This window comes from Mollisia scopiformis (assembly GCF_001500285.1).
Source record: "Mollisia scopiformis unplaced genomic scaffold LY89scaffold_5, whole genome shotgun sequence".
NCBI lineage: Eukaryota > Fungi > Ascomycota > Leotiomycetes > Helotiales > Mollisiaceae > Mollisia > Mollisia scopiformis.
Window position 1 is genome coordinate 1,726,284 of NW_017263585.1, and position 25,582 is coordinate 1,751,865.

The 25,582-nt window shown below is 48.4% G+C and overlaps 9 protein-coding genes across 9 annotated transcripts; 6 read left to right on the forward strand and 3 right to left on the reverse strand.

Moving 5' to 3' along the window:
• Positions 1–45: 45 nt before the first annotated feature.
• On the forward strand, positions 46–1,878 carry LY89DRAFT_435985 (uncharacterized protein). Its single transcript, XM_018207509.1, has 3 exons — positions 46–539; positions 826–1,447; positions 1,506–1,878. Exons 1-2 carry the CDS (start codon positions 257–259, stop codon positions 1,401–1,403), a joined length of 861 nt encoding a protein of 286 aa, XP_018075842.1. The 5' UTR covers positions 46–256; the 3' UTR covers positions 1,404–1,447; positions 1,506–1,878.
• Positions 1,879–2,514: 636 nt separating this feature from the next.
• LY89DRAFT_577755 (HET-domain-containing protein) lies at positions 2,515–3,894 on the forward strand (the record flags this gene model as incomplete). Its single annotated transcript, XM_018208913.1, has 1 exon — positions 2,515–3,894. The coding sequence occupies one exon, from the start codon at positions 2,515–2,517 to the stop codon at positions 3,892–3,894; it is 1,380 nt and encodes a 459-aa protein (XP_018075843.1).
• A 53-nt stretch (positions 3,895–3,947) lies between these two features.
• LY89DRAFT_436006 (uncharacterized protein) lies at positions 3,948–6,002 on the reverse strand. The gene is made up of 3 exons (XM_018207510.1): positions 5,619–6,002; positions 4,794–5,573; positions 3,948–4,744 (listed from the first exon to the last, which is right to left on the reverse strand). The coding sequence occupies exons 1-3, from the start codon at positions 5,676–5,678 to the stop codon at positions 4,001–4,003; spliced, it is 1,584 nt and encodes a 527-aa protein (XP_018075844.1). The 5' UTR covers positions 5,679–6,002; the 3' UTR covers positions 3,948–4,000.
• Positions 6,003–6,861: 859 nt separating this feature from the next.
• Positions 6,862–8,102, forward strand: LY89DRAFT_610080 (uncharacterized protein). The gene is made up of 2 exons (XM_018210541.1): positions 6,862–6,928; positions 6,976–8,102. Exons 1-2 carry the CDS (start codon positions 6,874–6,876, stop codon positions 7,920–7,922), a joined length of 1,002 nt encoding a protein of 333 aa, XP_018075845.1. The 5' UTR covers positions 6,862–6,873; the 3' UTR covers positions 7,923–8,102.
• Positions 8,103–14,204: 6,102 nt separating this feature from the next.
• LY89DRAFT_577399 (glycosyltransferase family 90 protein) lies at positions 14,205–16,199 on the reverse strand (the record flags this gene model as incomplete). The annotated part of the gene is made up of 2 exons (XM_018208888.1): positions 14,205–15,298; positions 15,347–16,199. 2 exons carry the CDS (start codon positions 16,197–16,199, stop codon positions 14,205–14,207), a joined length of 1,947 nt encoding a protein of 648 aa, XP_018075846.1.
• Positions 16,200–18,740: 2,541 nt separating this feature from the next.
• Positions 18,741–20,276, forward strand: LY89DRAFT_436269 (arginase). Its single transcript, XM_018207511.1, has 3 exons — positions 18,741–19,062; positions 19,107–19,690; positions 19,735–20,276. Exons 1-3 carry the CDS (start codon positions 18,976–18,978, stop codon positions 20,048–20,050), a joined length of 987 nt encoding a protein of 328 aa, XP_018075847.1. The 5' UTR covers positions 18,741–18,975; the 3' UTR covers positions 20,051–20,276.
• An 858-nt stretch (positions 20,277–21,134) lies between these two features.
• On the forward strand, positions 21,135–21,781 carry LY89DRAFT_578215 (uncharacterized protein; the record flags this gene model as incomplete). Its single annotated transcript, XM_018208933.1, has 3 exons — positions 21,135–21,295; positions 21,360–21,631; positions 21,684–21,781. 3 exons carry the CDS (start codon positions 21,135–21,137, stop codon positions 21,779–21,781), a joined length of 531 nt encoding a protein of 176 aa, XP_018075848.1.
• Positions 21,782–22,666: 885 nt separating this feature from the next.
• LY89DRAFT_681985 (uncharacterized protein) lies at positions 22,667–23,261 on the forward strand (the record flags this gene model as incomplete). Its single annotated transcript, XM_018214412.1, has 3 exons — positions 22,667–22,845; positions 22,902–23,002; positions 23,159–23,261. Coding segments are annotated over exons 1-2 (228 nt in total), but the record flags the coding sequence as incomplete, so codon positions are not given.
• Positions 23,262–23,688: 427 nt separating this feature from the next.
• LY89DRAFT_665922 (alpha/beta-hydrolase) lies at positions 23,689–25,582 on the reverse strand (the record flags this gene model as incomplete). Its single annotated transcript, XM_018212879.1, has 5 exons — positions 23,689–24,299; positions 24,347–24,808; positions 24,854–25,169; positions 25,220–25,261; positions 25,313–25,582. The coding sequence occupies 5 exons, from the start codon at positions 25,580–25,582 to the stop codon at positions 23,689–23,691; spliced, it is 1,701 nt and encodes a 566-aa protein (XP_018075850.1).

Consider the following 25,582-nt stretch of genomic DNA (forward strand, 5'->3'; position numbering starts at 1 on the left):
CACATAACCGTACTCCCGGCTTGGGATTGATATTGAATTGGGCCATTCTTGCGGAAGTCCGTCCCATGGTATACCTGCCATCATCCTCCCACACACTCGTTTTTTTCTGAACAGTTTGTATTACTATTTTCTCTCTCAATTGAGCTCGCACTCCTTTGTAGCTCGGTATCTCTCATTGGATATCCGTTTCAGTTTCAACTGCTATGTTAGCAGCAATTTTCTTTTTATTCTAGACAGTCCCAATTTTAACGCGACAATGCGGTGGACTTTGGTCTCATTGGCAGCATCTCTCGCTCTTTCGAGTGCCTCGTCTTATGTCGACGGCACTCCCTTAGCTGGCATTATTGCTGGATCCGAGGCCATTTCCGGGTTCGCTGCGCTCAACACTTCCAATGATACGCACTTAGATCTCCTTCGGCGACAGAACGATGGCAGATGTGGGGCAAGCTTCAACAACCAGAACTGCGGCACGAGTGCTTGCTGCAGCCAATTTGAATACTGTGGAGTTGGGGATTACTACTGCTCAGCTATCCAGAACTGTAAGATCTTATTTCCGTTCAAACAATGCGTGGAGATGTCAGGTTATCTGCTATCATGTAGCAGCCCCGGAGGTCTTTCTTTCTGTAAATGACACTAAACTTTACCTTGTTCTACAAGTCTCTTTTCTGAGGCCGAAGAAGGTGTCCCATGAAAATTTCGGAGCTGGGAGCCTTTCCAGGAAGTGAGACGTGACAGAAAGAAAGACGTTGTTTGTTTCATTCTGAGAACTCCTCTGGGATCTAGGGGCTGTCAAAGCAACATCAGCAAAGCTAATTTGTTTTCCAGGTCAGCCGCAATTCGGGTACTGCGGTGATTCACCGCCGCCATCTTCGTCGGCCCCTCCAACTCCAACCACCTCATCGGTTATTAGCATCCCTCCTCCACCTCCTACCACTTCATCAGTGATTAGTCTTCCTCCGCCCCCTCCGTCCTCAACGCCGACGCCTACTACTTCATCCTCAATTTTCAGCACCACAACTTCCCGGTCCTCGTCTGTGATTGTTCCCACGTCCAGCACCGTTTCACCACCACTTCCATCTTCCACTCTGGTCTCCACCAATGGAATGTGTGGTAACATCACCACTTGTGCCGGTTCAAACTTCGGACCCTGCTGTAGTCAGTTTTGGTATTGCGGAAGCTCCACTGATTACTGTAGCTTTGGATGTAACCCGCTATTTGGATCTTGCTCTGGAGTAGTGCTGCCAACAACTTCATCAATCATACCTCCAATCAGCTCCTCAACCATTCCAGTCGTTTCCAGCTATACTCTGCTTCTTCTGTGGTGTTTAATCGATGGGTTTGGGGTTAGATCGGAGAAGCCCGGCGGAGAAGTGGGTTGTTGTCACTTGCTGGGACTTTGTTAGCAGAGAAGAGAAAATTAGACAATGTTCAAGTTCGCTGAAATACCGTTAGTAAAGATCATCAAACGTGGAGATTTTGGGTCTGATACTCTTGAAACCGCCTAGCATTCATTTTCGGCCCCCATCGGCAGTCTTGGCTGCCTGTTCGGACTAGCTCACAGTGCTGACAACCTCCAATGCAGCTGAAGACACTCCGCATCGTGACTAACACCTCAATTTACACAGTACATCTTCAAACCTTATGGTCCTGACATTGAACTATGTCGATATGTCCAGCAAGCTACAATATCCTCACGCTACACGAGGAGGATCTCGGTAGCCTTAACGACAGCTATGCATCTAACATCCTGGATGAGGTTCTCTTGGAGCGTCGCATTGATATCAATCTTGGATGCAAATTCTTCTTTAATGGTCAAGGAAAATTCAACTATAAATTGGAAGTGGTAACGTGGAAGAACGGTACAACAGACCTGTGCGGATTTTGCCCGTTTTGCAACCTTCTTGCCGACAGTATGCAGAAGGCCGTGGAGTCTGGCCAGTGGAATTCATCGAACCTAGGCTACAACCTTGATCCCGCTATGATTTCTCGACCATTCAGTGTAGGAGGTGTTGTTATTTTCGACAAGCTCGAGTATCAGAAGGGTTGCGCGCCACAAAGTATCGACAAACTCACCTCTCGAAAGATGGGGAACTACTGGGATGTCAGTCTATTACTCCTGACCGGATATGTGCTTCTACATCCAGAGGGGAGGGATTCAAGCGAAGAGTCAGGGAAAGTTAAGGTTGATTTAGGGTTTAGCTATTTGGGGAAGAGGATGATCCGGTGGTGAAACTGCTTAAGATCCATCGGCGCCCTCTATACGAGCCACGTCTTTCGGAACAGAATGTCGCAAAGATGCGCAATTGGATCGTAGACTGTGATGAAAATCATGAGACATGTTGGTCAGATTTGAAGGATTTGAAGGATTTGGATGATGCCCCACATGATCAGGCAATGAATTTTCGTCCATCTAGGCTGATAGATGTTGGAGATGCTGTGAACGATAAACACCCGAGACTTATCATTACGTCGGAGCTCGAACGCATGACCTCGAAAGACGAATTTACAAAATACATGGCACTGAGTTATTGTTGGGGTCCAATAGATGGAACAAGCAAACTGCTTAAGACGACACATGAGACGTTGGCATCGAGAAGGGAGAAAATCGCAGTGGATACTATGCCGCAGACTTTTCAGGATGCAATAATCATTGCTCGAACTCTTGGTATACAATATCTTTGGATTGACAGCCTTTGCATCATCCAAGATGACTCTCGAGATTGGCAGATTGAATCAAGCAAAATGGCTGAGATATTCAGTAACGCCTATCTAACTCTAATTTCCGCCTCTGGATCAGGTTGCAACGATAGCTTTCTCAGCCAATATCTGGCTGGATTATCCTGCACCATTCCTGTCGACTTGAACCCAGAAATGGCTATACAGGGGCAATTCTCTATCAGATTGCGGCGATTTCCGGGATCATCTGATAAAATGGCGGAGATTCTAACTGGCAAATGGATTTCGCGGGGTTGGACTTTTCAAGAGGAACGACTTGCTCGACGTGTTCTGATGTTTGGAGAAAACAAGTATTTCTTCGATTGTAGGACCTTTGAGCAGGCTCAGGATACGGACAAACGTGGGCTACGCCCGAACTGGGCGACAGCAGTTGCCAGCACTAAAGACGAAATAAAGTTCAGGAAGGAAAATGTTCAGCTAGACAACCATTGGGAGCATTGGCAGACTCTCTGCAGGCATTACGCATACAGAGAACTAACGTTCCCGGAAGATAAACTGCCAGCAATTTCTGGCATGGCGAGCAAGATGGCTATGAAAGTCCAGTCTGAATATCTAGCTGGTCTGTGGAAAGATAATCTCATGCACGATTTGTTTTGGGAAACTGGTGCCGTCACGACTAAGCTTCGGAAATATCGTGCTCCTTCATGGTCTTGGGTCTCGTTGGATGGTGTGATAAATTGGCCGTTATGGAGAACTTTTGCGTCGTGTAGTGAATGTACGACTTACTGTGATGTGCTCGATGTACGGACGACACCCAATGGCCTTGATCCTTATGGGGCAGTGAAGGACGGGTTTTTGAAAGTTCGGGGAAGATTGCAAGAAGTGAAAGTGCTTCGGGTTGGTGAAAGCAAGTATCAGCATCCTGGAAAACTTTATCAACAAGGTATTGAAATTGGCAGTGCAAATTTTGATAGAGGCATTGAGAGTAACTCCAATCAAGTTCACAGCTCAGAGGAGGTATATCAAGGCCTTCTTATGGCGGAATGCAATAGTTCTGAAGATGGCGAGCCTCTTATTCGTGGTTTAGTGCTAGCGAAGAACGGTCGTAAACGAGAGGGCCATGACGAGTTGGAACGAGTTGGTACTTTCACTCTACCATCAGGCGGTATTCCGGATGAGTGGAACAGTGATGCAGAACAAGTAGTAGTAATAATTTAGCCGCCTCCGTTCAAACATTTCAACATGACACATTGTGTGATTCTCGTATATTAAGGAGAAGAAATCCACTTGACTTCGAGATGGACATTTGATATATCACATCCCTTCACTTCCCAATATTATAAATATGAGCAATCCTCATCAACTGCCCACCAACCCACTGCTTCTGCCCCTCTCTCATTCCAATCCTCAGACCCATCATCATCTGTAAAGGACCCAGCAACCAGAATCCTCCCATCGCAGGCGCCATCGTATAATGCGCACTAGGAACCTCTTGGCCAGGTGCATGGGGATATTGTACTCTCTTATCACCCATTGAGCTTGGTTTGACCTTGTCGCCAAGCATGAATGGAACACTGGCGCATATATCGTCTGTTAATTGCTGAATCATGTCTATCTTAGAGGACGAAGATTGCTGAGAAAGTTCCTGGCGAATAAGGTTGTTGACTTTGATGCGTGATACTCGTTGTTTGTTCCACAGAGAGGCAACGGAGAGGCTGGGGTAAATGTAGCAATGACTTTGGTAGAGACCAGCAGCCTTCATTCCTTTAGGTATGCATTCGCCACCAACAACTCTGACAGGCATCCAAAAGAGTGGAAGAGTCTCGGACCACTCGATTAGCTGACGTTCAATGTCTTGTGCTTTCTGCAAGATCTCTTGAGGGTTCAAGTCTGCCCTTAGAAATGGGGGAAGGGCTGCCCGTTGCCGGGCAGATGCTTCAAGGTTCGCAAGTTCGACATTGATATTATCTAGGAATGTGCCCGGCGATGCCTTGGGTCCTGTGAGGTGTTCTTTCCACGTTGATACGTCGTCTGATATTGGCTCTCCGTTGCGAAAAGCCTCTTCGATCTAGCGCTGTCAGCGAAAACAGATCAAAGTTGTCATAAGGAAAGGTTACCAGTTGGCTACGAATATAATGCAGTAGACTCTGACCTATATCATCTTGAAAGTTCTCTGCTCCTCGATGCTTGATCAGAGCCAAAGCTCCATCAAGATGGGCTCTTGGATTCCCGCTCCTATTTACTGTGCCGACTAACATCTTTGGTTGGATCTTGTTAGAAATAGGTCGGTTACTCGAATACCGGCCGAGACACACCTCATACATCTGCAACAGCAGCACCGAAGTCAACACATCGTTATCAGCACAGCCATCCGGTTGGCGAATTCGATCTTTTATGATAGACAAAGCCTTCAGGTAGAATCCTCGAGACATGGGATTGTCGGGTCTTCGATCAAGCCAGGCGACGAACAAGAAACTGGAAATTGCCATGGTGGCCATTTTCAAGGCGGAGTCCGGCTTGGCGTTCACAAACTGAGGCCCAACGTACTCCAGAAATCCCTTTCGATCGTAGATTGTGAGTGGAGGACTGGCGTATGTTCCGAAGAAAAACCCAAGAGCATAGGCTTCGGGATCTTCAGAAAGTGTAGGAGGTACGATTGTCATGACTTGCTTAATGGTGAGAGGGCTGCGACCTCCTGAAGCTGCTTTTGGATCGATTCCTGGCAGGAAGTCAACTTTAGGTGTGGCTTGCTCTGGGGAAGCTCGCTTCCTTCTCTCGACGTTCTTCTGAGCGATGGATGTTTGATCTCTCCATGCAAGGTCAAATAGATCCTTGTAACCGGGACATTTTTGCTTGGTTTTGACGCAGTAAGAGCATTCTGGTGATTTCTCATCGCACTGTGATCGGTCAGAAACAGCTTCATGTCGGGTATTAGATGGTACCTTGATTCGTCGTCTGCGACATACTCCACACCCTCTACTTGGTCGACCCGTATGCACCATTGGGGGAGATCTTGTACAAAGAGAAGGTCCCAACTCGCTTATCTCAAATCCAAATCGAGGTTTGTTTGCGCACCAAGGAGGCTTTGATGAACTTTTAATGTTTTTGGTCCTGGCACATACCGCCCGGCAAGACACCACCCCGGTGATTCTCTTCGTCTGGACTGTGGCTAAGCAAATGTAGGCGAGGTACTTAATCTGTCTGCCTCGAGAAGGTTACAGCCAATAGCTCTGGTTTCCAATGTTTGGTCGATTCTAGGGTACCATGATGAGCTTTCACACGCTGGTCATTGTTCCATCATTGGTCTCAGCCTTAGTCAAGTGCGAGAATTCCACTGCATAGACCGTAATGCGGCTTCGAGGCAGTGTCGTTGAGGATTATTAACGCAACAAAACGCAACCACTCCCAGAACGATACTACATCGTGACGAATGACGTGGATTCGATCTAGGTTGACGTTGAAGCATGTACATGATTGGAAGCTGACAGCGTGTTACGGCCGAGAGGTCAGACTAATATACCCCCTAAATCTTAGCGAGCCGTGGCAGCTCGCTTATTCAACCACCAAGAGAGCGATTTGAGACTGAGCAAAGTCTACCCGAATAGGTAAAGTGTGCCAAGCCACACTTTCTGTCTCCAAAGTCTCTAAATATGCATGGACTCGTTGATCAACCTTACAGAATGAAGTCTTACTCGCATCTTGAGAGTTACATACAATCCTTGAAGTATTGCGACGTCAGTACATTTGTTTCGTGGCCCCTAGGCAAAGGTCAGCCGCAGTACCTGAGTGGGGAGGTCCGCAGCTCAGTCAAGGGTACTGAGAACGCAAAGCGTACCAAATCGAGAGAAATTAGAATAGGTGAAGTTTTTCAAGGATCGATCGTCGAGATTCTCTGCATTGATGCTAATACCACGATGCGCTTGGAGGGTTGGGGCAAGGTATAAGATGGCGATGTCCCTCAATTGCTGGAACTCGAACTCCACATTCACAAGTCTCCAATTCCTCAATCTTCGAATCAAGACATCCGCTTCCTCCCAAAATCTCTTGCAGTAAAGTTCAACTAGTAAAATGGCTATGCAACAGAACTCAGAACATGCACTCGAGCAACGGGTATCAACTGCCTCGACACTTGATACCAAAGCGGAAACGATGGACCTTGCTAAAAGCAGAGCCCACAGAGGAAAGTTTGTTAATGTTATGAGAAAAGTGTACCGGCCATTGGGGTTCAGCAAAGGATATAACTTCCCACTTTGTAAGTTCGTTCTCCTTCAAGAGGTAATCGCGACTAACAGTTGTCAGTCGTCATATTTGCTGGAGCTATATTTGGCTTTGTGCTTGCCCGAATATCATACCTGAATGTAACTGGTACTTCTGCGCGCAGTTTCAGGAAGAGTGCTGCTCCAGGAGAGTGGTACTTCTTCCACCAAGGCCATTACCGAGTTGGAATCATCCTCCACTTGGCTGGATGTCTTCCCGCTGGTTTCTTGGCAGTTTGGCAATTCGTGCCTGTGATCAGACACAAGGCCCTTCTTTTCCACCGTATCAACGGATACGTCGTGATCCTCTTGTCCTTGATCGCTAATGCTGGAGCTCTCATGATTGCCCGCCGTGCATTTGGAGGTGGTCTCGATGTCCAATCGGTTGTTGGAGTCTTGGCAATACTTACCACGACTTCTTTGGCTCTTGCATACTACAACATCAAGAGACTCCAGATCGATCAGCATCGAGCGTGGATGCTACGAGCTTGGTTCTATTTCGGAACCATCATCACCACTCGTCTCTTCATGCTTGCGTCGGCAGCCATCATAACTCGGAGTGGTAATTACTACCAAGTCCAGACCTGCGGCGAGGTGGCATTTAACTTTGGCGGAGCTTGGACCAACCCCCGGACTCTCCCACCGCCAACGTTGAAGATGTATCCCCAGTGTGTCAATGGTACAAACGATACTCCGATCGTGGTCAACGCAAACATGAACGGGTTACCAGAGCAGATCGGAGCAGGCCTTGGACTTAGCTTCGGCATGGCTTTATGGCTCGCCTTGATCGTGCATGCTCTTGGTGTTGAGTGGTATCTGTGGCTTACACCAGCTGAATCAGCTCGACTGAGAAATGTCAGCTATGAGAGGCAACTCGAGGCCGGCTTTAGGAATCCAGGAAACGCCGGACTGACGGTGGATCGATGGGGTGATGCACCTGCTTTTCAGCCGACGAAAACGGTATCTTTAAAACCAATGGAGGAGAAGTGACGCAAAGGGGAAGATGATTCTAATACGAAATATGGGAGGGTTAGCAATGGAGAGAGGCATTGATAGGCGTTCCGTGGAGTATGGCGTGGCTCTAGGATATTTTTCTCGTGCTTCGGAGATTGAAGCTCTCGTTGAAGGGCGGTCTGATAGTGTGAAATAGTGTGAAATAGTCAAAATAGTACTGAATATGTTTCATTCCATTGGTTCTCGGCCAGAGGACCCGAGCACTTGCATGAGAAAAGCAACGGAGGAGGTGCTAAGGCGGAGAATAGGGGAATATGGTCTCTTAGCGCAGAACTCTCGTAATCACGTGGTACCCTAGCTAGTTCTGGCCTTGGTGCCTGAACCTAATGCAAGCCCCTGCTCTTTTGGTTGCCAGCCCAGAAAGTCAAAACAAGTGCGCGAGAATGATTTGAGCCTCGACCTTCGGACTGCCAGCGCAAAGACAACCATGACCTTGCGAGTCCATTTGCTTAAAGACCACCACATATCAACAACCATCTCCATCTCGTTAATGTTCTCGTCACCGTCGCAACCAAAATGAGCACATCTACAAAGTCTGCGAGAACTTCTTGACGTCTCCTGCAACAAGCAAACAAAACCGCAGCTGCCCTGATCACAGAGGACCGAGCGCGTCTTCCTCATAAGGATCCAATTTTCTACCAAACAACGAATCCTTCTCCAGCCAGAAATCGACTGCAGACGGACGCGACGCGTTGAGGACTGGAAAGATGGCGGAGGAAGAAGAACATTTTGATGGACCCTCGACATCAGAGGAACGTCCGCAGACGGCTCGAAGAGATTCACCACAATCGCGCAAGGTTCCTGGTGGCTTCGGGATCGACGACCTGGATGATCTTTCACCAGACAAAGATACCTTCGAAGATTCGATATTCACAAATGCGCAAGCTCACAAACAGAACAATCGAATTCCTTCCCTCGACCCCGCTACACTACCTTCGTTACCCCCTCCAGGCGACAGCAGTCTGCTCTACAGTCACAGCGAGGATGGAGGCAATCCGGGCGATGCGCATCTTGATGCGGTGGATGAAGAAGCCATGCAGAGACATTTAAATAATGTCGAGTCGAGTTTCATGCCGGTTGATTCTCCAATCAGTATGAATGGGCACAAGGGCGCAGACGATACATATCTATTCGATGGAGCTCAGCCACCTGCACGAGGAACCAACGAAATATCTACACCCAGCAAAAACCATGCCGAAAGCACGAATAGCGATTTCCCTCCTGTCTCACCTCCGACCCCGCCAAATGCCTATCAAACACCAGCGCCAGGCAGAGAATCATCCGAAGCTGGGGATTCTTCACTTGACGTTGGGAACAACACATCTTCTCTCGAGACTATGTCTTCATCTCCTACTGCGGCCGCAGCGGCACGTACAGTATCTCGAGCGATATCAATGGCGGGTGGACACGAAGAGGAGGAAGATACCTCCTTTGGGCATTCACAAGAGGATACTGACAATGATGTCAATGCTGATGCTACGCCCCGGAAAAAGAAGAATTATTCTAGTTCTTCAGATGGTCGTTCAACGGTCCGTCATGTTTCCTCGAACCAAAGTCTCAGGACCTCAGCAGCAGATGCGGGAAATACGCCTGGAGCCGCGTTGCTCAGACGGAAATCTTCTGGCAAGCGGCAAAAGTATCTGCGGGGTCGACATAGTCATACCTCTTCGGTGTCTTCCTTTGTCACCAATGGAGATGATGAAAGCGACGTTGGACACGGGGCAGATTACGCCTTGCAATCCGGTGGTGCTGTTCCTGCAGATGGGTTCTCGAGACATAGCAGCATGGCATTGTCGAGATCAATCAGCTTAGGCAGCATGGCATCAGGAATAGAGGATTTCACGGGAAGCACAGAATCTAGACTTGATGGTAGCCTTGCGACATTGACTGAGGAAGACCAAAACCGAGACGGAAGATCGAAGGACATCTCTCCACCCGAAACCCCACGAGGACTGACAAGCAGGACACTTGCTGCTCCTACCGATACCATAATCGCGAGGCATGTGCGTAATGTGCATGTGCCAAATTCTGTGGCTCAGGAGTATCGAAACAAGAATGGAGTATCGCCGAGGCGCTCTGGATTTACAGTGTCAACTCTAGGTCGGAATGGGAAGAATCTCACCTTGAAGGAACAGAGCAACTCGATCGAAAAGCTCACAAAGGAGAACTTTGACCTCAAGCTGAAGGTTATGTTCTTGAGCGACCGACTGGACAAGCTATCTGAAGAGGGCGTGAAGGAGATGATCTCCGAGAATGTCGAGCTTAAGACTGGTATTGCAGTGGTGCAGCGAGAAAACAAAGCTCTGAAACGAAGAGTGAAAGAGCTCGAGAAGCAGTTAAAAGACGACGAAGACAGGCCTTCGACAGCACGGTCTGGTAACTCGGATGATACCAGCCCAAAATGGTTTGACCAGGAAGGCGCTCAAGAGAGGGTAGAGGAGCTGTTGTATCTTCGCGAGAGGGTTGAAGAGTATGTGACTGAGATTGAGAAATTGCGCAATGAATCCCTCTCCCGAGAGAACGAGAAACGCAATCTCGCTGAAGTTGTACGACAAATGGGTGAACGCCGTGGCCAGAATGTCGAAGTTGAAGCGAGAGAAGAGATGGATGTATGGAAAGATCTTCTGGAGCAGGAAACTTCTCGTCGAGAACAGGCAGACGAAGACAACAGGAAACTTCGAGAAGAGATCTTTCGCCTGAAGACTGAGACAACGTCAAATTCAGGAGCCGGTCTTACTCATACCACGAACATCTACAACATTACTAAGAAACGGCAAATCTCGCCATCACGGCCACGCTCGGAAATTTCCGACCGTTTCGAGGATAGGAACGGCAACATGAGTGCTGCCAGTACTCTAGTTGAGGAGGTCAGAAAAGAGTGCGAGCAATTAAGGCACGAGAATGCTGAACTCAGACGCGAAGTTGGTGCTCAGACATCTATGTTGACATCTCGAAATCGTGAAAAGGAGCGTCTCTACCAGGAAATCGAAGATTTGAAGCTTGGACAACGGAGAGGTGGTGGATCTATTGCAGGTGATAGCATCCTTGAACGTTCAGCTTCCAGAGCCTACGAGCGACCAGTATCTCGAGCTAGCGTTGATACACGGCAATCTTTAATTACCGACGCCGAACGAGAAGACTTTGAGGACAAGAATGCACAACTTCGAGACCGAATTAATGCCTTGACGATCAAGAACCAGGATCTTCAACGAGAACTTTCGTCATGCGTACACGATTTGGAAGTCGCTTCCGAGGAGAAGCAAGAAGTGGAAGCACGTTTGCGGGAATGCGAAGAAAATCTTGAGACTCATGAGTTTGAATTGGGCACCGTGTCAAATGAACGTTACGAAGCTTTACTAGCGGTCGAGGATGCTGACAACAAATTTGCTGATCTTCAACAAGAGGCGCAAGAACGGATAGATGAAATGGATGCTGAGGTTGATGAGGCCAATATCGAGATAGAACGACTGCAAACAGAATTGCACAACACGACGGAGAACTTTAACAGTCTTCAGATTGAGATGCGACAGCTGAGTCAGAGTCTGGTTGGGTTGGAAGATGATCACGAGAACAAGACGAGGAAGATTCATGAGCTTCAAGGGGATCTCGACGAGGCCAACAAGGAGCTTGAGCAGATGGAAAGCGATCTTGTGCAAGCCAATGAGAAATTCAACCGCCTGTCTGTGCAGCAGGAGAATCTGCAGGGAGAACTTGGATTCATGCGAGAAGATCAAGAGAGCGATAAATTGAAAATTGGTGAGCTGGAGTCTGCCAAGACAGAAGCCGAACAGATTGTGCAAAATCAGCGAAGCCAGATCCAGGAGCTCGAGCAGAGATTGCAGGATGAGAGACGTCAAAGCGAGATGATCACAGACAATAGAGAGCGCGAAGTACAGCAGTACATTAACAATCTCAACCGGGAGAATTCTGCGGCCAAGGACGAAAATAGGCAGCTTCATCACAAGCTCAAGTCGGTTCAGGGTGAAAGTGCTGAACGGCAACAGCGTCTGGATGACCTGGACAACAATGTGAGAGTGGCTATGGGTTGCCTGCATGGAACGAAGTTCGATGTGCTCTCTCAGATCTCTCAGCTAACCAGAGATTACGAGAGGTCCTGCCGTGAATTGGACTCTACCAAGGCATCACTTGCAGAGAAAGAACGGATCATCAAGCAGCGCGACTCGCTTCTGGAATCGCATGCTCTCGAATCTCGGAAGCTTGCTGATATGTTGGACAAAGAGCGCCAGACTCATCGCAATACGAAGCATCAATTTGAGACTTTCCAGAAGACGCAGCAACATACTACTCGAACTTTGACTCAGCAAGAGTCTCGTGTACTGGAGCTCGAGACAGCACGCGCCATGGATAGGAGGAAGATTGCCTCTTTGGAAAACAACCTCAAAGACCAGATGAACGAGCGAAACCAGCTACTTCTGTCTTTGTGGAATCGACTCTCTTCGTTGTGCGGTTCTGACTGGGCCCATAACAATAGTTTGATCAATGGACGAGCACTTCCTTCTCTGGAAGTGGTGTCAACTATGCTTCCTGGGTTCTCAAAGAATCTCATGGCAGCTGTCAAGACGATCGAGACTCTGATTGGTGACTTCAGATCTCGGATTAGATCAGTTGAGAAAGATCTGTGGAAAGAGTATCAGACTCTTGAGACCAATCTTGAGGTTCGTACCAAGCGCCTGGATCGTCTCGAAACCATGGCCCGAAGCGGTATCCCAGGAGTCGTTGGTGACAGCAGCAAAGAGCTCAATAAACTCAAAGAGGTCAACAGAACACTGAAAGCAGAAATCTCAACCCTTCGAGCAGCAAACGATGTCCGAGCCGGTGTTTATCACGAGACGAGTCCAAGCCCTTCAGTACCAACGGGACCTCGAAATAAGTCTCGCGAGAAGAGTAGTAGAACATCAACGATGACGAGACACCAATCCGCCTCGGCAGTCGAAACATTCGATCGTGCTACTCTAAGTCGATCAGGCAGCATTTCCAGCGCGGATAAGCTAAGAGCACTCAGCCCAGAGATGAGTGAAGGTGGTTCTTTCAAGCCTGACCTGAGATGGCAGATTCGACTGCAGGAGCTAGAATACAAGCTGAAAGCAGAAAGAGAAGCAAGATTAGTTGACCGAAGTAGCGCTCGACAGAGACTTGAAGAGAAGAACAGAGAGAATGCCGAGCTAGCAGCACAGGTGGAGAGGAATCGTGTGAGGGAAGAGATGGGGAGATGAGTTAGTTGTATTATAGACGGGCGTTTGTCGGGATTAATGAAATGCATGCGTGGCGCTCTTGGGATGGTTGGGTGGATCGGTGCATAAGGAGGGTATTTTTTGAGGTATGAAGATGGAATTCAATGTACATCAGAGGTTTACTTCCGTCTTGCTTCTTGAATTATCGACTTCCTCTTGTGATTGGTGATCGTGATACGTGTGCATAACTCAAGCTACCAGGAGCAGCAGAGGGACCCCAGCAACCCAAGAGAGACTCTTCTAGCTTCTCACAATCACTCTCTATTTTGCTATCATGCCGCGGACTCTGCTGAGGTGGTACAGTACCAAGGGATTCTAGCAACGAAGATTGAGACTCGGTGAAGTCGAGGCCTTTGCCGCCAAGTTGAATCTTGGTGGTGCAACGTGGTAACGTCTGCTACCAACATCGTCATGCACTCTTCTAGCTTTGTGAGGGCCATTTAAGCCATGGAAGGGATTTATTCGGAAACGAATGTCTGGGTCTTAAGAGGAACAATCGAGGAGCATGTTGTCCATTTCTCCTTTGCTCAATGTCTGTCATCATCCACAGCCTCTAATTTGTCTGGTTGAGGCGATGGACATTCGAGCTCAACGTCTGATTGAGCAGCAGACATCTTAATATGCAGCACTACTGTAGCCACGATCAGCATCCTCCGATCCATAATCCCGAAGCTCACCACCTTCCTCGAGTCTCTCCCGCCAACTTTCACAGTGGATTCCTTCACGAGAAACGGACATTCAGCAGGACAGTGTTGGAGTTTGGAGGTATTAATCCATTATGTATCTTTTTCCCGTCCTTCTATCACCCAGCACTCAAAATATACAGCACAGCCAACCGCCTAGCCATGCAACCCAACACCTCATTTTCCCAAACGCCTAGCTCTTGCCGCTAAATATGTACAAGCTTGCAAGATTTATGCTCCCAGAACGCCGGCCAGCCATGCATGACCTATATACAGATGGTATCGTGTCGACTGTACTCGCAATCAATCAATCAATCAATCAATTACAACAAATCCCCAACCCACCCCATCTTATCCCTTCGATCGTCGCTGATTCGCGCGTATTCTAATAGGAGTCGCAGGACGTATATCTGCATATCTTCCTTCCGTAGCACCTTGTTTGCCCATTCTTGGCCGCTCATTGCTATCTTCTCCGCTTGTTTATCGTGTCCTTCGATCTTAACGTTCTCCCCTTCGTACCCGAGGAAGTATTCCATGATGCCCCAAAAATCCATGAAGCGGTTATCCATAGGGACGAAATGCTTCCAGGGAACCAATCTCGAGTCGTGCCATTCTCGGAAGATGGTAGCCTTGATGGGGAGAGAAGTGGACATCAGAAATCCGCGGTATCGGCCGGAGAAGGAGTTGCCGTCGATGTCCGGGAGGTATTTTCGGTCGAATTGATCTGCCATCTTCATCCCAGGTGTGATTTTGTAGTAAGGAGACGTGTAGTTGCATGTTCCATTAGCCTCTATCGGCGAACACATCAGATCCACGAATCCTGTATCCGCCCACTCTCCAGTCCATTCTCCCAATCGATTTTCTTGCTGAGCAGCCAAGTTGAATTGCGAGGTAGGCATAGCCCAGTTTTGGGGGATCTGGCTCCAGTCTTCTGCTGCTGAAACTTGGGTGCTGTTTGTCATTGCGACGAAACGGTGACGTTGGAAGCCCCGCCAGTTTGAAGCTTTGTTTCTTCCTCCAGTTGCTACACCCCGCCAAATGACTTTGTTTTGTTTGTTGACCCAGTCTTCGCCGTGGTCATCTCCTCCGCTGAATCTCTCCTCATTATTCCAGTACATGGGGGCCGGAAGGAGGATTTCATTGTTGGTTGGAAGTTTGGATCCACCAAACATTGGGAATAGAGTCTTGGTTGCAGACACGGAAAGAGGATCGATCATCATGCCATGTAGGGATTGGAGATCTGGTTGGTGGCAGAGATCTGAGGAAAGGGTAAAATTCGAGACATAACCTTTGTAGGTATGTGGAAGTGTGTGCGCGAGAGAGATATCGGGAGTATGCGAGAAGTCGGTCAGGATATCAGCCTTTCGTGCCAGACTGTTGGGATGGCATCCTCGGGTCGCGATCTTCCAGTAAGGTCCTACAAGGATCAGTCAATGTACGCAAGACAAGCAAAATTGTAACTTACTATATTCAGTCCATTCCTTGGGATGAACTTTGACGTCGGGATCGGGTTTGTTTGACAGGGACGAGAATTCCGAGACAACCTCGCTCGGTGGTGGCATGTTTCGCGTAGCGCGTTCAATCTCCATGTATTTATTGATTTGCTCCCATGGCAATACCACTCGCGGTTCGTCCATGGCGTTCAGCGCAATGTCCATGTCTGGCAGAAGATGTTCAATCGTCTGTGTCAAATTCAACCATATCTGTGTCCAGAACCAACCGCTTCCTGTACTCGCGTTGTGATTTCGGACATTGATATTCATCTCGTACGCCCAAGCTTCCTTGCGCATCGTTGATGGTGGAAGTCCCCAGAATGGTCCTAGATCATGGTAGATCTGATCGAAGAAGTCTTCCACCATAACCGCTCCATTGTCTTGTGCGAACTTGAACCAGACATCGAATCCTGGCGGAGGATGTCTCCCTCTCCGATTCCGGTATTCTGCGGCCGCAGACTTCAAATCATGACTCTCCTTGCTCAGCAGATCCTCATATGTCTTCTCTGCAGCTTCGATTAGTTCATCGATCGGATGCGCGCTCGTCTTGGGTGTGGTGATAGGGTGCTCGGTCTGTACTTCGGGCGACGGTGCTTCTGTCGGCTTGATGTCTGGTCCTGTAGGGTTCTGCTGCGAAGGAATCGTGGGCAGATGTGAGGGCGTCACCTCGACAGGTTGGTGTACAGAGGTGAACGAGGGCGCCGAGTATCTCAGATACCATAATAAGCCTATCAGTCCAACGGCGAGTGCGGCGTATCGTACCAGACCACCGGCTCTGCGTGGCGGACCTGGATAGGCCATGGTGATGGGTGAGGATATCTTCATGAATGGAGGTTTTGGAGATCGGTGGAAGATCGAGAGGGAGAGGAGGTTCGTGGGAGAGAGAGGGTGGGTGAATTGTGAATGTCCCTCCGGCCTCTAGTTTCTTTAGCACCAAATAGCGGCGGCACCAGACGGCCACCAACAACGAGTGTGATGGGTAGCGGATACTCAGTAGTCGTATACGCTTCGAAAGAATAGTCGTAGTGCGGGCTGAAGTGCAAGTGCCAGTCGTGAAAAGAGAATAGTCCCCAAATCTAATCAAAGGCCGAGATTATTGGAAAGGAGCCGTCGAAGAGAAGTCGTCACGAACAAGCGCGGACCGGGAACACAACCATTACTTGGACAGCGCACCAGATTTCCTTATGGGATTCGTGAATGTCGTAAGATTGATGTCGATTGAAACATAGGAGAAGGAAAGAAGAAGAAAGGAGGGGGAGGAGAGGTGAAGAGGCAAACAGACGGGGTATGTACAGTACGACACGAGGTTTGTGATGTGGATGGGATGGGATGGGATGGGATGGAGGTGGGATGAAAGATGGAGTCGTGCAGATGGTGGAAATTTCAATGGACACCCAGCGACATTCAGCTTAGACCAAAGGAGCGATCGTCTCGTAATAATCGTAATGATGAAGTGACAGTCAGCGCTTTTTCGTCTTCGGCCGCTCTTCCTTAGTCTCCTCTTGCTCTCGTCTCCAGATGAATTCCCCGTTTGGTGGTTCCTTATCCTCATCCAATCCATCTCGTGCAGACGCAGACGCAGCATTGAAATAATTTCAGCCCCTGACCTTGCAATTTCACCCAACCCACGATGCATTCATTGGGCGAGGACCGGCTATCTCTTACGCCTCACCCATCACATCACCCGTCCGTGGCTGTGCTTCTCTTTGACAACAAGCAAACAGGGACAAAATCTCCAATTCATTTTCATCCTGATTAAGCTTCTTTTCCACGAGCTGTGGCACCATGCATATACGGAGTCTTTTGACCAAAGAGACGAGCTGGATATCATGAGAGACAATGAGTAATCTGCTTGGTCACGCATTTACTATTTGTAGCTATTCAGCAATACGATCTTCATCGTCTGATCTCTTCTTCCTCTCCTTCTCCTGCCAAGACTTTTCTCTCTCCTTTCGCACTGCCCGTCTCTGGGATCCCCCTTTTTTTTCTCTCTCCCAAATCTCAGTCGCTACCCGCTCTCCGTTTCACCATGTCAATCAAACCCGGCAACCAGCAGCTCCCGCCCAAAAAAAAGGGAGATCAGAATGAGAATCCCCCACCTGTCTCCACTGAAGAGAAATGGGTTCCGAAATTCGTGTTCATGGCGGGGAGAGACAACTCATCCCCAACTTCAGATAGATAGCCGGAGTGCCACATGCTGGATATCAGATCAGACCCCGGATCAAGATGAGGCTCCTGGAACAGCATTGTCAAACAGAGACATGTCGGAAAGCTCGAGCTTCCGAGGAGGGAAAGCTTGGTCACTGCACGTTTGAAACCGGTCCGAAGAGTGGTGAGTTCGTCTGGTGCAGAAATAAGAAAAAGCTTGTGTGTTTTAGGAGATGGAGATCTGCATGGCTGAGAGCATGATCGCCGAGATATGATGATTGTTTCATTGGGTGAGATTAGATGTGTAGATGGGATGCTGCATTTGGGTTTGTTTGCTGACTCGGGAGTCGGTTCGTTGCAGAAGTAGTTGCGTGGTTAAGAGGAGTTCGAGGTAAAGTGAAGAGGAAGAGGCGTTTACTATGGACTAATTACTTCGAGTCTACGGCACCCTACATATTTTATCAGATCATCGCTAGATTGGTAGCAGCATGTGGACTATTGTTAGTTTCTTTACTGTAGTGCAGTTGAGAATGGGAGGACACCAATGCAGGCGCAATGCAAGACCCAAGCCAACTTTGCTTTGTCTGCACTTACTCTGGTAACCGTCAAAGAGCCTACAGCGCCGAGGGCATTAGCATAGCGTAATTTGGTCGTACCAAAAGATCTCAAGCATCTCGAGCTTCTCGAGTTCGAAGGTGACATCTGCACGTGACTGGTGCTCGCAATGACAGGGGTCGAAAGTGGTGCTATCTCGAGGGCAACCTCCTCTCTTCAAGTGCTACAGTACATCTTCTCTCAACGACATTCTGACCTTTCTGAACTCTTCAGACACATGCCAGACACATGCCAGACCATCACTGCATCTTCCGATGCCAGGGATCACCCTCCTCTGGGCTTCCTCCTTTCGTTCCATCAACTCAGTCTGTATCACACTTCCGCGTCAGCCATGACGAGAGCAGATATTCATCACAGGACATCGTGATGGCTTCACCCTTCCCAAACCTGGTCGGTAATGTTCGGATTGCTATCGCAAAAGTTTGACAAATCTTTCCATGATTGGTTTCGTCCTTATCCTCTCCCCTAGTCATTTTCCTTCTTGACTCGTCAATTCCTGTACTTAGGGGATGTGACTTCGTGGACTTGCACTTAGAGGCAAAGCGCGAAATTTTTGGGTCGCGTATATTATCACTTCACGGTCAAGCTGATGGCAGAAGAAACCTCTTTTACCTAATCCTCCACCCGAACGCCCACACCTCGGAATTCCTGTTGTCCTTACATAAGCCTGTCCTTTTCTCTTTGAATCATCTTTTCTTTTCGTCTCAAGAAGCACAAATAAATAGTTTTCAAGTCGGAGTCGTCATCGTGGAACCCCACTAACTACCCCACCATCTATTCTTATTCACGCTTTCACACATCGAACATCTATTTATACAGGATCGCAAGCTCTTTCAACATGACAACTACTTCCATGATTCAACCAAAATTCCTAACGAAAGGCGACCAGCTGGGCGTCGTCGCTGTTGGCTTTTCTGGCGGTCAAGTAAGCAAATTCTTCAATAGCAGACGCAAATCTAACCAGCACAGTGCAAACCAGGAGTCGATGCCGCACCCTCAGCATTGATTTCCAGCGGTCTTCTCACCCAGCTACGAGAGGATCTAGGATACAAACTTTATCACGATGATACCGTCCACTCGTACAAAGAGCTCCTCCCTGCATCCGACCCCGATTATCGCGGAATGAAGAACCCTCTCGCGGTCTCTGCTGTTACGCGCAAGCTCTGCGATCAAGTCTACACCCATGCGAAGGAAGGCAGATGCGTCCTGACACTGGGTGGCGATCATTCTATTGCCATTGGCACGATTGCGGGCACTGCGAAGGCGATTAGAGAGAGATTGCATCGCGAGATGGCTGTCATTTGGGTGGATGCTCACACGGATATCAATACGCCTGAGACGAGCGAGAGCGGCAATGTGCATGGTATGCCAGTTGCCTTCTTGACGGGTCTGGCGAAGGAGAGCAGAGAGGATGTGTTTGGTTGGTTGAAGGAGGAGAATATGATCAGTCTGAAGAAGTTGGTCTATATTGGCTTGAGGGATGTGGATAGAGGAGAGAAGTTGATTCTGAGAGAGCATGGTATCAAGGCATTTAGTATGCATGATATTGATAGGTAAATACCCCTTGGGATTGAAAGAATCGAGCTGACAGGTTTAGACATGGAATTGGCCGAGTCATGGAGATGGCTCTTGGACATATTGGAAACGACACACCCATCCATCTATCCTTCGATGTCGACGCATTAGATCCCATGTGGGCTCCTAGTACTGGAACTCCCGTTCGAGGTGGTCTTACCCTTCGAGAAGGAGACTTCATTGCTGAATGCGTACATGAGACTGGTTGTCTGGTGGCAATGGATCTGGTAGAGGTCAATCCTACCTTGGAGCCGGGAATTGATGATATTGGAGCTCACCAGACGGTGCGATCTGGTTGTTCGTTGGTGAGATGTGCATTGGGAGAATCTCTATTGTGATTTGGATGATACCAGGGACACGGACATAGGATAGATTTGCGTTGATTTTGCACTGATTTTACGTCTATTTTGCGCTGATTCTTCGACGGATTTAGGGTAGTATAATAACTATTCATTTCTGATCTCTGATTGAGATGCTGTGTATTGTGTTCTCCTGGCGCGAGGGCATTTTGATGGCGCTGGAACAGTTTCCCTCTCCAAAGTGCGATAATTCACAAGCAGAACCCCAAACAAGCATCACCCCATAATCCGGCTTCCAACTCATCACAAAAGGGACTCATCTCCGACAAATCATCCAGTCGGGCATTAAATACAGAAGAAGTTCTACCCAAATCTTGCTGTCATCCCCTGCCACCTTTTTTTCTGCTGTTGAGTCCAGCTTTCCCAGCCACCTGCAGAAACCGGCGAACGTCACAATGCACCACGACACAATCTCCCCACTACCGCCAAACTTATCGCACAATTGCTTTGTTCCTGTCGAGTCTAGATTGTTTACTCGCTTTCATTCTCTCGCTTTCTCCTGGCAAGTATTTCCTTTGAAGGGAATAATAAACCGTTCGTTCATTCCGCAGCTGCAGCGACGAACGAACGACAGCGGAAGTAAAGCTGAGGCGATCGGTGCAGCGTGCGTGCAGTGCAGGAACAAGGAACCAAAACACCTCCAATCGCCATCGCGAATCCACGTGTAACTCAACCCGACGAAGAGAGAGATACCCAACCTGCCAGCGAAACAACAGCGGGACGTGGCGCACGTACGAGTTGAAGGGTTCTATCTTTGCAGGTTTAAAGAGTATTGGAAAGAGAGAATTGGCACGGTTGGAATACTTGCGACAGAGAACTTGGACTTGAAGACGGAAAGTGGGAAGGTACATACAGTTGTGCTACGACAAAATACAAACATATCGCAGACAGGACTCGAAACTAGGCTAGTTTAGACTCGAGGATCGAGAGGGGTGTAGCAGCAGAGGATTGAAGGGTGGAAACTCCAAGAGGAATTGCGCCAACGACCTCGAACTCGACGTCTCTGAACGATCCTACGCCGGCAGAGCGTTGAATCCTCACAATGGCCTCCACAGAATCAACAATGACAGAAGTGGTCGTGCAAAGAGTTCGCACAAGATACCATTGGCCACCATGGCAATTGAACTTCTGGATCCTCATTATGCTGATTGGGAGCGGGACGATACTGGGGATAAATGCCTGGTTCGTGACGGTGCAGAATCAGTTACTTGTTGGGATTCCTTGGTATGTATCCTCTCTATTCTTCAGAAGTAGCAGAAAGATGGATTACTGACCCTCTCCATCGCAGGTACTTCCCGTACTGGATAACAACATCCGCCCTAGCAATCCTCTTCATCCTCGCAATGCTCTGGCTGATATCCCAACGCCAACTCCTACCTGGGATCGTCATAATGGGCTCCTTCATCTTATTCGTGCTCTGGATAGTAGGACTCATTGTCTTTTCCATCGAGCTTTGGGGTCCCAACGGGGTGAGCAGTAATTGTAATCTATACGTCGATGGATCGAAGAGTTCGGGCGCGAATGTGAATACGTTGGCGTGGTTGGAGCAGAGTAGTATTTGTGAGTCTTTCCCCGGGCAGAAAAAGAGAAGAGGGATGCTAATATGATATAGGCCAAAGTTGGGAAGCTGCGTGGGCTTTCGAGTTGGTGGGGGTTGTTTTCCTATTGTGGATGATGATCCTCTCGTACCAGGTCTACCAGAATAATTGATCGAGAGAAGAAAAGAGGAAATGAAGAACGAGAGACGAACATGATATGATGGAGGCATAATTTGGGTGCATATATTGGCGTTATGGGATGGGTACATGGTTCAACTGCATCGAAGCATAGAGAGGATGTGCATATTGTATAGGATAGCATGGGGAGAGAATGCATGGTCCCGTGGGACAGCTACGAGGATAGTATCGATCTGAAGAAAAGATATATATCTCAGGCCTACGAGCCTCGTTCTATTTCAGCTGTTTACTTTGCCGTGATCCTGGAAGAGCTGCAGGTAGTGCCTGACCAAGCCCGATCCTAACCAGCGTGATTGAGGCTCATGCAGCTCTTCAGCTGGGCTTGTTTGCCGGTTAGTCTAGATTTCTGTTCGAAGTCCATCCAGAGTAGATTCGAGGACGCCATTCCAGCCAAGCCTCACGGCACGGCGAGCACTAAGTATGTTGAAGCAGTCTTGGAATAACATCAACCTTGAGCTGCGACGAGCTTGATTTGAGACTATTCCGACTTTCCATCCTCATGATCTTTTCTTTGTTCTTTTCTGGAAGGTCATTCCACAATTCCTGCAAAATCATCCTTTCACATGCCAAAAATAACCCCTCGATAGACATCTTGATAAGCTCCAAATACTTGATCCCTATTCTCTTGGCGTACATCACATCTCGCCAATCGACACAATGACGTCGACGCTACCAAATGTCTCGCATTGACCAGGCCGTTTGGGGTACGAATTCAGCTCAACTGGGTGTTGGTTCAGCTTGGCAAGAAGAAATCAGGGACGGGAGCTTGGTGGGGTGATTTGAGGATGAGGGGTATAAGAACTCTTGGACCCTGAACTCTTCTGCTTCTGCTTCAATTTCTACCTTCATCAGCAACAACAATATACACATACATACAAGTTTCTATTCAACTTACTCTTCAAACCTTCATAATGGATTTCCTCAACAAAGGCAAAGAGATGCTCAGCCAAAGCGGTAACACTGGCGCCGCGCAAGGCCAACAAACCACAAGCAACGTCCAACAAGGCGGTGCTGGACAGGAGGATTACGGTGACAAGGGTTAGTCCTCCCTCTTACTTCTTAGTCTGCCGGCAGATGCTAATAGATGGACGCAGGACTCGACTTCATCGAGAAGAAGACCGGACATACAATGGGTCGCGACACAAACGAGAAGATCACTGATGGTGCGAGGGGATTGTATGAGAAGGCTACTGGGTTCGTACAACCTTTCCTTTCCTATTCCATATCTGCTGCTCCAGCTACCCGCTCGGCCTTTTGGCTGGGTAGGAAAGGGAGTAGTGTCACATCAAGCAACCTAATACCGTGTTGCGTTTAGAAGCCAGGTTAATGCCAAGTACTCAAACTGAACTGATCGTATCGATTCGCAGGAGCACGGTTAACCCGAAGTGGTCTAACTGAGGGTGTGTCTTGGGTGGTGTTTTATTAGGCATGGATGGGATGGGTGGTTTGGTTGGGATTAGGAATCAATATCATTAATTCTCACGCATTATGAAGTGCTGTTGCTTGCTGTGTGTTGTTGCTATGGGCAAGTGCTCAGTGTGCTGCTCGTTAATGTTTCAATCATTTTGTGTCTCTCATGTTCTTGAACTCCGTTCATTGCCCCTCTTCCCAAATTTGTTCGACGATGCTTGTGCTCATGTGGAAACCCATTCTTCCTCTAAAGCTCAGTGGCCTTCGATTGGAGCAAATATCTAGGAACATGGAATTTACTTTTATGACAGCGTCCAGAGCATTTGCTCATGGAGTCAAACAGCTATGAGCACAGGAGGTATGTGAGACGTTTCACAGCAATGGCAACTTCATGTTATCTCAGAATTAATGACACAGCACTTCATTACATTAAGCTATCTGCTAGGATGGTGTGTGCCGCCTTCTATGCCCCTATCGCACGAACAACCCCCAGTTCTCGTTAAGGAGCTTGATTCCCTCCGCTCTGAAGGTATCTGGCTCCGTATGACTGGTAACATTCGCATCCCAAACAATATTCATAGGCTCCTCAAGACTGTAAGCAGGCCAAGCCGGTACAGCAGCATCTCTCCCAGTCCACCCATTCGGATCAAGATCATAAACGAAACTGGCCCAAGACTTGCTCATCAGATCACTCAACTGGGTGTAGCTCTCACTCTTATTCGCAAACGGATTCACAGCATAACCCAATCCTTCCAAATTGTTGAACACGAAAGCGACTTCTTGGAAGTGAGTAACCTCAATGGGCCATGGGATGCCGGCTGGTACGGCGTTAAATTGGTAGCAGTATGTTGAGATGTTGGCTGCTGCCCAGGTTTCACATGTCAATCTTCGGGCAGCGATGAATACTTCGTCGCCCCAGTAGGCGGCACTGTGTCGATATTCGGCTCCATAAGGGGCGCCGAGAGTTACGTTGCCGCCGAGTGTCTCGTCGCTGGGGATCACGTAGCTGGTGTTGTCGAAGTAAATCGAGACTAGTTCTTGGACGAGATTTTCAGGGAGGCCGTATTGAGCGCTTGTCGTTGCTGCTCGGTTGTAAGTATGAGCCAAGAGATGGAATAAGAGAACTTACTGTTAATAGCGGCAATGAAGTCATCTACAGTATTCACACCTGTAGGACTGAATGCCGTTCCTTCATCGCTATTAGCGCCAGAAATGAGTGGCACGTGAACGAAGGATCCATCAGCCAACTGTTCACTTCCAAGACGTGCAATGAAATCGCCATCGAGAGCAGGATTCCAATTACTGTTGAAGTCCGTGGTGTTGAGGATGTTGTTGAGCACGAAGAACGGCAACTCTCGGAGACACTGAAGTGAGTCTGAGCAGTTTCCACATCCAGCTGCTGCAACAAGAGATTCGTATCGTGCTTGGTACGTTTCGGTGCCATTCAGAGGACCTTCAAAGATGGGATTTCCGGATTCCATCATACCAGCTCTGAAAAGTTTGTCGTCTCGGCCGTTGAAAGCGAGTAGATGAAGACCAACGCTTGAAGCTCCTGCACTTTCACCCCAGATCGTGACTTTCGTTGGATCACCTGTTTCATGTCAGAGAGTGACTTCCAAAAGGCGTCTCTACCAACCTCCAAATCCAGCAATATTCTCATGAATCCATTGTAGAGCAAGTCGTTGGTCTTTCAACCCAATGTTCAAAGCTCCAGCATTTGCAATAGCATCCCCGTTCAAGAAACCGATAGGTCCGAGGCGGTAAGCTATACTAGCACCGATGATGGGCTTTCCTATTGAAACCGAGTTCTCTACGATGAATGACAGATTGTATCGACGATCTGGAGTTCCTCCCTCGGAGAAGCCGCCGCCGTGGATCCAGACTGCCACAGGGAGACTTGTGTTCTTGTAGCCGGAGGGTCTGACTACATTAAGATACAGACAGTCTTCACTCTGAGAGACGATCAGTACTGATTTAAGCAAAGGATATGGCAGGAGCACACCTGCTGGTAACCAATCTGATCAGTTCCATAACCGATGCATTCCTGTGAAGATGGTTAGCTCTCTGCTCTGTCCTGATAGTAGTAAATCTATACATAAGCATAGTTAGTCGCTGGCAGAGCTCCACTCCACGTCGAGTTCAATGACTGAGGATTCTTGAATCGCAAGTTTTGAAGCGGTGGTTGAGCAAACGGAATCCCCAAAAACAAGTCTTCGTTGTAAGTCGAAGAATGAGTTCCATAGTATGATCCATTCAGCGTAGTCGCGACAGGCGCTGAACTCGATGATCTAGGCACCAGGTGCCCATTGGGTACAGCGCTCACGATCGAGCTCAAAGCTAAGATGTTCCAGAATATCGGAGACAT

Excerpts from the sequence above, each read along its gene's own strand:
- LY89DRAFT_435985 (XM_018207509.1), top strand. The coding sequence starts at position 257 with ATGCGGTGGACTTTGGTCTCATTGGCAGCATCTCTCGCTCTTTCGAGT. Across the intron at positions 540-825 it reads CTGCTCAGCTATCCAGAACT|GTCAGCCGCAATTCGGGTAC; the intron begins GTAAGATCTTAT and ends TTTGTTTTCCAG.
- LY89DRAFT_436006 (XM_018207510.1), bottom strand. The coding sequence starts at position 5,678 with ATGGTGCATACGGGTCGACCAAGTAGAGGGTGTGGAGTATGTCGCAGA. Across the intron at positions 5,574-5,618 it reads GTCGCAGACGACGAATCAAG|TGCGATGAGAAATCACCAGA; the intron begins GTACCATCTAAT and ends GACCGATCACAG. Across the intron at positions 4,745-4,793 it reads ATTATATTCGTAGCCAACTG|ATCGAAGAGGCTTTTCGCAA; the intron begins GTAACCTTTCCT and ends TGACAGCGCTAG.
- LY89DRAFT_610080 (XM_018210541.1), top strand. The coding sequence starts at position 6,874 with ATGAGAAAAGTGTACCGGCCATTGGGGTTCAGCAAAGGATATAACTTC. Across the intron at positions 6,929-6,975 it reads AGGATATAACTTCCCACTTT|TCGTCATATTTGCTGGAGCT; the intron begins GTAAGTTCGTTC and ends AACAGTTGTCAG.
- LY89DRAFT_436269 (XM_018207511.1), top strand. The coding sequence starts at position 18,976 with ATGACAACTACTTCCATGATTCAACCAAAATTCCTAACGAAAGGCGAC. Across the intron at positions 19,063-19,106 it reads TTGGCTTTTCTGGCGGTCAA|TGCAAACCAGGAGTCGATGC; the intron begins GTAAGCAAATTC and ends TAACCAGCACAG. Across the intron at positions 19,691-19,734 it reads AGTATGCATGATATTGATAG|ACATGGAATTGGCCGAGTCA; the intron begins GTAAATACCCCT and ends TGACAGGTTTAG.